The 8716-nt window shown below is 42.0% G+C and overlaps 1 protein-coding gene and 1 long non-coding RNA gene across 3 annotated transcripts in view; one reads left to right on the forward strand and one right to left on the reverse strand.

Moving 5' to 3' along the window:
- The window catches only part of Vti1b (Vesicle transport through interaction with t-SNAREs 1b), a 43268-nt gene extending 39775 nt beyond the window's left edge, over positions 1–3493 (forward strand). For both annotated transcript variants that reach the window (XM_068362977.1, XM_068362978.1), the window contains exon 5: positions 1419–3493. In XM_068362977.1, the coding sequence (XP_068219078.1) occupies positions 1419–1718 (300 nt within the window). In that variant the 3' untranslated portion in view covers positions 1719–3493. The remainder of the gene's footprint in view (positions 1–1418) is intronic.
- Positions 3494–3818: 325 nt separating this feature from the next.
- Positions 3819–8716, reverse strand: LOC137631219 (uncharacterized). The gene is made up of 2 exons (XR_011041883.1): positions 4952–8716; positions 3819–4919 (listed from the first exon to the last, which is right to left on the reverse strand). It is a non-coding gene; the product is annotated as an uncharacterized lncRNA (long non-coding RNA).

Consider the following 8716-nt stretch of genomic DNA (forward strand, 5'->3'; position numbering starts at 1 on the left):
ATACATTCTCTATCGGTTCTGTGGAGGCTGCTCAACAAGTGGTTTAAGAATACCTCAGGCTCCTTGATGGACAAGTAGCAGATGGTTGAGGGCATTGGTTACCAGGCCTAAGAATGAGATAAATGAGAATTTCTGGCTTTCCTTTCTTCATCTTCCCCTCCCCTCGGGTACAGCACCATGGGTCCCTCTACAAGCTGGCTTTAACCTCTGCAGGTAATTATCTCTTCTCTAGTGTACAAGTTATAATTTTATATACTGTCCACATCCCCATTGCTTTCTGTGAGGTAAGCAGAGGGTTACGTCTTGTTTTCCTATATAAACTCAGAAGGTGTTCATACAAGATAACCTCTATTACACTGCATTGCACATGCCGCTATTATACTTACTTTGTACATTTTAGCAAGGTGTCAAAATTTTCCCTAGACCATAGTCATATACAGTACTATACTAGGTAAAACCAGGTCAATGGCTATACCAGAACTAGTACTTCCACCCTCCTAAGAGTGAGTCATCCACATAAATAACAGGTTTGTTAGTATGGGAACAAATTACAACTTCGGAGATAATTTGTATTTTTCCAGGTTTGCATTTAGGAAAAATACAAATTATCTCCAAATATGTCATTTTTCATTGATACTTTGTGTTAGAGGGACTGCTGTAAGGTCGGGTAAAATAATGTAGATTTCAATTTATATTTAATATTTTAAGAAGTGACGTAAAGTTAGGATTGACATAATGTAAAATGACTTTTAAAGTTGAGTAATGCTGTACAGTATACAACATCCTTATTTCAACCCTTGAACCAGGGAATGACTGTACCTTCAACATATTTTAGCTTCAGCTAGCTATTGGTACTTTTTATGGGGTAGACAATGAAGGCATATTGGTGTGGTGGCTACATCAAGAGTGCCATTAATGATATACTAATAGTAGCATGGGATAAAATTTATGAATGGATTTCTGCATATGAAGGAAAGCATAAGGCATACTCAAGAGTCTGGTTTTAAGAGGAGTATGACAAAATGTAAAGAATCTGTAAGTCCTCATTAAGAGTTTGGAAAAATAAGATTTGTCAGTTAGACCAGCATTTGAAATTTAAGTTGGAGGTTACATCCGTAAGGATCATGACAGTAAATAACTTAGAATTAACAAATATGAGAAAGCTTCAGATTTACAGAAAGACTTTTAGCTGAATGCAGTGGTCACTGACTGAAAATGAAAAACCTTAAGCACCATTACTGATAAATGAAGTTCAGAAATAGTGACTCGGACAAAATATCTAGTTTTCCTCTAAAGGCTATACAATATTATAAACATGTTAAATTACTCATTATTTTAACAGTACTTCTATTACAGTACAGTACTTGTAATTTTTTGTGTGAATTTATTGGGATTAATGTTTTCTCTTTATCTTTTAGGTTCAACGGGGTACAGCAATTCTTGAAAGAACATCTGAAAGTATAGCACGGTCCACCACCATTGCTGTAGAAACTGAGCAGGTTGGAACAGAGGTCCTTGGGGAATTGGGTGCACAGCGTGAAACCCTGACACGAACGAGGGACAGACTTATTGACACAGATGCGGAATTGAGTCGTAGTAAAAAGATAATTAGGGCCATGTCACGTAATGTCTTATACAATCGTATTCTATTGATAATTATAATTTTACTTGAAGTGGGGATACTTGGTGGCCTTGTTTACTGGAAATTTTTTACTTAATATCTTCATTGCAGATCATTGAAGGAGAGAGCTAAAATAATTTATTAATAGAACCAAGTACAGTATGTTAAAAATGTACTATACAGAGGTTGGTAGGATATCTAGTTAACCCTTTTACCCCCAAAGGACGTACTGGTACGTTTCACAAAAGCCATCCCTTTACCCCCATGGACGTACCGGTACGTCCTTGCAAAAAAATGCTATAAAAATTTGTTTTTCATATTTTATGATAATTTTTTGAGAAAATTCAGGCATTTTCCAAGAGAATGAGACCAACCTGACCTCTCTATGACAAAAATTAAGGTTGTTAGAGCAATTTAAAAAAAATATACTGCAAAATGTGCTGGGAAAAAAATAACCCCCTGGGGGTTAAGGGTTGGAAATTTCCAGATACCCCGGGGGTAAAAGGGTTAATAGAACCAAGTACAGTATGTTAAAAATGTACTATACAGAGGTTGGTAGGATATCTAGTTAAAGTCAATCGGATATACTGTATGGTATTTCTTCGATGTTATTTTGCCTAAATTTACAACTCCAAAAGGTCAGTTTACCTATTCCTATACATATAATATTTTTAGATATTTTATGAAAGGTCATTTTATTCATTATGATGATAGGTAAAAAGTAAATTTATAATTTCTACACTAATACAAACCGTCCTTTAACAGGAGTGAGAATTTGGCGAAGCAGGAAACATCAGTTTTAACGAGGTAAACAGTTTAGGCCCTGTCTATTGACCAGGTAGAGCAACCCTCATTTTGTGTTTGGCCACAGTATAGTACAGACTTACTTCTCTGCTATCTCATAATCTGGCTGTTTAAATATTTTCTTTTCATTTTAGATTGAATGTGTAGGCAAATAGATGTGTTCGAGTGATACTTAAGGAAGAAGACAAGGATGTGCATCCTGCAGTTATCTACAATACTTCTATTTGTTGGGTGACATGTCTGTTGGTGTGCATTCCCTCTCTAAGTTGGCTAAGACGACAATGTGTACCTAAGGAAATTTGTTTTTCTTAAACATAGACAATGCTCCTTCGGAGGGAGTTTTTGTTGCCGCTAATTTTTTAAGGGAGGAGTCATTGCCCTTCTTTCTCCTTACAAGTGTCTTCATGACACCAAAAAGCTGCTAAGGGCATATCACCTAGTAGTGCTGACTCTCTGAAGAGTCCCCTGTGGTCTCCTCTTCTCTTGGGAGCCTTGTCAACGACCTGGGTAACCTGTAGAAGGCGAGCTTCAGGTTCCTTTTCTTCTTCCTCATCTCTCTTAGTTTTCACTGCAAGTTTCTAGAACAAGTACATATAAAAGTCCAGGAAGACTGAAAAATGGAAGTCACATCTGCATTACTCTTCATAAGGGAGGACAGTGCAGTACCGAGAACCAACCCTTCAGGGATGTGTTTCTCTGTGATACAGGTGCTCAGTTCCGTACAGAACCTAGCACTCATATCGTCGATTTCTTACGGGACCAAGAATGCTCCTGTTGGTCAGGATGAAGAGCTCCGTTCTTCTTTAACTGTTCCTGAATGATAGACCAGTTTTCTCACTTTCTCGCTTCGGGAGAGAAAGAAATGGTGCTTGCTGAAAACCATTGCAGACTAGGAAGAATTATTGGGGTACGCTGCTCTTGCTGCCTATGCACCATGCACAGACAACAAGAGCAAAGTACTGTATACCAGACTGGGATTTGAGTCCCGCTCAAGTTCGTTAGTTCCTTTGGTTGCTGCAACCTCACCATCCTTGTGAGCTGAGGACAGGGGGTTTGGAGGAGCTTGTAGTTCTACCTGCTGAGTCACCAGCCATTGCCTGGCCCTCACTGGTCCTAGCTTGGGTGGAGAGGGTCTTGGTTGCTGATCATATGTATATATGGTCAGTCTCCAGGGATTTGCCCTGCTTGATAGGGCCTCTGCCATTCATGAGCATCCTTTAAACCTTTAAAAAAACTGCTCCAGCTGGAAAAGCGAGAGAGAGAGAGAGAGAGAGAGAGAGAGAGAGAGAGAGAGAGAGAGAGAGAGAGAGAGAGAGAGAGAGAGAGAGAGAGATTGATTTTGATTGATTTTGGATGCCAAAATGTAGCCCTCACCGTGGTGAAATATTGGCACACACTGCTCCTGATGTTATCAAGCACTCTCTCCTTACTGATGTAAGAAAGAGAAGCAGTGCATGCCGAAAATTATGGTATCGACTGAATCTGAGGACACCATTACTACTGGCCTAAGAAAGCAGTTAAACTCAGCTGAAGTTTAGCGTGACTCCTACCGATCTTTCCATGTGAAAGCGAAGTAGAAGTGGTGGATGAAGTGAGATCTTGAATACTGGGAACCTACTTATCTTTGTGTAGACTTGCCAGTATGTGATATAGATGTTAACGTGCCTACTACCAGTACTCTGTTCTGTATGATACCGAGCTCATGCAGCATTGCTCGAAATCAAGGGGTCAGCCATCTTTTGAATCTTGGAGTAACACTACAGCCCTGAGTGACTGGCTTTATTGTGCCCAGTCTCCATGTACTCCATCATCACGTGATTGGTCTTCCACGCCCTTGGACACCACACAGATGGACTCCTCCAACCTGCTCTTCAGTGACGTTCGGGTCACTTAACACTTCCGTCTCCTGCTTTATTCCACCATTCCAGTCTACATATCAGTGGAAGAGAAACCTACAATCTTTCTCCTTGATCATACGAGCTACTTGATCTTCCTACACGCGAGCAGGATCTCCTCTTGATCTTTTCCTTCGTCTTCTGTCTCCACGAGATCATTCATATTGTGTAACAGTCACCATAAAATTAGTCTCGCCACGCTCTGTCACAGTGTGATCGTAAACGTGTGATCTTAGGTTACACTATCAGAAACCACAGGGTCAGAACTTTGCATTCGTTCTCCGTGTGATCATGACTCAAGTTACCAGGGAACGAGATCACTTGTCAACTGTTACCTGTTCCATCCAAAATGCTCTCTGTCTAAAGACCTTCAAACACACCAGAATCTTTCAATGCTCCAAGAGACCATTCCACAACATTAGATTCTCCTATGCGCAAAGACCTTCCAACTTGTTCATGAAATAGGGAATTGCAACAGTTAATTTCTCAGGACCACTCTCAGCGCTCTTATGACCAATATGCCACATGGTATTCAAGCAATTGTCGGCAAGGCTTCTCTCCACCCAAGAACAGACACACACAACGCAATGGTGTGGTGCCTGCTACCACACAAGACGGAGGCACCTAGTGCCTCTTTACCCCCTGAGGGCTTGAGAGCCATGTATAGTTCAGTCTCCCAAGGGAAGCCCAATCAATGTTTGATTATTTCTTCTTCCTTTGCAGGGTGTCTCCAAGTTCTGTTTTTGGTCCAATCTGTAGACTGGAATGCTGAAATAAAGCAGAAGACAAGTGTCATGTGACCCAAAAGTCACTGAAGAGCAGGTAGGAGTCCGTCTGCATGGTGTCCAAGGGCGTAGAGAAGGAAGATTGCTCGAGGAAGGTCGCGAGTTTTGTCAAGCCAAAGGCATCCAACTCCAGTCCAGTACCAGGGGAAGCAGATTTCCAATACTGTCTATGATCATCAAGGTCTTTGCTGTCATTTGTGAGTTCATTGACCTCAGCACCCTTGTGGTGTCGTGGATGTTTCTGCCTCACGTATCCTTCGCTAAGATCAATTCCTAGATCTCTGGTCCAAGGATTTCCTTAAAATTCAGACGACAATGGAGATTCTACGTGCCAGAGGAGGTAGACCTGTCTCCTCTGTCCATTGATTCAGCAATAGCAGTGCTTGACAGCAAGTACCCCTCGAGTTAAGTCAGCTACCATGAAAGGCGCTTTCATGGTTAACCCCCAAGCATCTTCCTAAGTGACCACTGTCCACAACCTGGGTTTTGTTAAATCCAGAAATGCAGAAGCATAGACTTGAGTTTTCTCAGGCGCAAGGAATGACCTTGTCGCTGTAACCAGCTAACCAGTGGATCCTGAAAGAAATAATGGAGGAGAACATGCTCAGTCTTCCAAGATGGTTCTTCAGATCTTTACACTCAACTTTTCTGGGGAGAAGTTAACTAAGGGCCCGTACACCAACCATCATCATCTCCCGAGACACCTTTCAAGATGGAGATGGCAAGTACCATATAGTCTGTCACCAGTAAAGAAGACTTCATGCTTTTGGTAGAACTGATGTATGCATACTGCCAGATGCCCATCCATCGGTCCTACAGAAATCACCTGCTCTTTGTCCTTGGGGCAATAGTGTACAAGTTCAAAGCCCTATCCTTCAGACTGCCTATCACCCATGAGCATTCATGGTTGTCTCTTCTTGTGCCCACTCAAATGGAGTTAGGCTCTAGGATACCTTGACTATCGGCTTATCCTGTTGCCCTCCAAGAAATGATGCTTTAGGATCAAGACACAGCTTTCCTTTTATCACAATCAGAGAATCATGATCAATCAGTAAAACCCAGTTTTATAGCCAAACAGTATAAAATATCAGAGTATGCTGATAAACACACAGGTGATTATATGAGCAACCTCAGGAGGTATAGCAGCCATTCCTGTGCGACCAAGAACTTCTAGCTCAACAGTGACAAAGTCTTCTGCAACATCTTTCATCGTTGGAGAATTCATTCCGTGTGGGCTACTTAACCAGTGATTGCTCCAGTGGTGTTATGAAGCATCACCGGTCAGCAGCCAGCAATTCCCATACTTTCTGGTTCCTATGGAACATTAAGTATGAGATGATCTGACCTGACGGCTGAATGATGAGAACCTCACCAGGGGAGCCCTACTCAACTCGCCACCTCCTGGGATGCCGCTGTTCACTGACGTATCCAAGTAGGGGTGTGGCACACACCTGAAGATCTAGCTGCTTTGACAACATGGTCCACAAAACAAAACCCCTGCATATCAACCTGCTGGAAGGGCAAACAGCGCTACTAGCATTGCAAACTGGACTGAACACTAGATGCAGGTAAGCCTCACAATTTTGTAACTTCTTTGTAGCTAAGCTTTGTATTGAAGTATCTCCCCCCCCCCCCTATCCTCCCAGACGAAGGTAAGGATGGACGAAATGTGTGCAAGACAATTTCTCTTAATGATCATGCTTTCAGACACATCCTTATGGATATAGGTTCTTCCATGACCACTTACCAACCATCTGGGAGGGACCTAGCCTAACACTTGCAACATCATTCTGAGGTTGTTAGGAGGTGGACAGGAATCATTACTTTTGCTCCTCTTCAGGCGCAACTGCCTCAACATTTCCTAGGTTAGTAAACTGGCCAGTTTAGCTATAAGGAATTCTTCCCTCCTGAAGATAAGTCTCCTATTAAAGGACAATGGTTTGTATTTGTGTAGGAACAAATTTAAAAGTAATTTGTATATTTTCTAACTATACAAACCAGAGTCCTTTAAGTTATACTGCCTGACAGCTGGGGAGGGGATACCTTCCACCCACAAGCAACTACAGTTTTCAGGTTAAAAGTTTAAACAGATGTTTTGAAATTCGCCATTTTCTTTTTCTTATTAAAGGACTCTGGTTTGTTAGGAAAAAATACCAACAATTTCTTAAATTGGTGATTTAATGGATACTATTTCAATTTCCATCATGTAATTTTTTTCAATTAAAAAAAAGTCAAGAACTATTCACTGCTGGAAAGTACTTATGATTCATACACAATATGTATAAAATTTTACTTTTTAATTCGAACAAATATGCTCTATTTTTACTTTGATAAAAAAAAATTACTCTGAAATCTTTTGCTGTTGATCAAAATCAAGTGTTTGACTACCAGTCATTTTTATATATACAAATACTGTGATAGGTTTTAACTATAATGTTAAGTTATTTAGAGATCAAACCAGCAAGAATAAAATTCTACTCCTTTAGAATATGTTGATCTTGGTAGTTGTTCCTACACTCGATACAAACCCTCATTCTTTATTATAGTTATTCTAGAGCGAGCTGGAAAATACGGCAGAAAAACCTTAACTAGGTCGTTGACGACCGGGCAGGTAGTTACCCACCTGTTAGCGATGGGGGACCGCCGGTCAGTAGCTACTGTTTACCTTCAATCAAATTCTAGCCGTCGCAGTGGTAACACCGCTGCTCCTGCTTTTGTTTGACTGGTAGACTAGCCTTTATTTTGTTTGATTTTTTTATTAATTTTTTCTTTTTCTTTGTTGGATGTGATGTCCTCTATTATGAGGAAGTGTTCCGGGCACCTTTATGTCGCCAATGGAGGTGGATCCTCATTCCCTATGACCTGGGTACGGTCATAGGTGTTCTGGAGGCTACCCTTGCCAAGTATGTAGAGAGTTGTCGCCTTCTAAGTGGTAGAACGTTCGAGAGAAGTAGAATAGGAAGTCCTAGAAGGACTCATTACCTCCAGGTTCGCCGTCGAAAGGTAAGGAGTCTTGGGTCTCCTCTTTGGCCTCTCTTTCTCTCCCTTCGGACTCTTCCTTGCCTCCCTCCTCCGGGGGAAAGTTAAGGAAGAGTGACACCATTGATTTAACCCCCCTCTTGGTCAGGAGGATCCCGTTGCCTCTCCTAATAGGGCAATGTTTTCCGCCACCGGAATGACACTGTTACCGCTTCCATTCCAGATCATGTACGAGCGGTATGGCCTTCCCTTGGACTTCATGGTTCTCCTTCGGAGGAAGGTTGGAACCAGTTCCTCGCGGGCAAGGTTCTGCCTCGGGTCCCTTCTGTTTTGGAACCCTCGGGAGTTCCGGACCTCGCCTATCTGCCATCAACTCAGTCGGCGTCCGCTGAAGTTTCAGTGGATGTACAGTAGTAACTTAAGTTCCTGCGGCGCCTACTTCTCACACCATTTACGCTTCTACAATACACAGCGTCACAAGCACAAACATCGCCGTACCTCCTCGTCATCGCCCTCTTTGAAGGTCAGGATGGAGAGAGACACGAGGAAAAGGAGAGCTCGCGTGCCTTCGCCTAGACATTCTCGCCAAAGAGACAGGCGTTATAGGAAGCGACATCATCGTTCTCGCTCTT

This window comes from Palaemon carinicauda, chromosome 39 (assembly GCF_036898095.1).
Source record: "Palaemon carinicauda isolate YSFRI2023 chromosome 39, ASM3689809v2, whole genome shotgun sequence".
Lineage (NCBI taxonomy): Eukaryota > Metazoa > Arthropoda > Malacostraca > Decapoda > Palaemonidae > Palaemon > Palaemon carinicauda.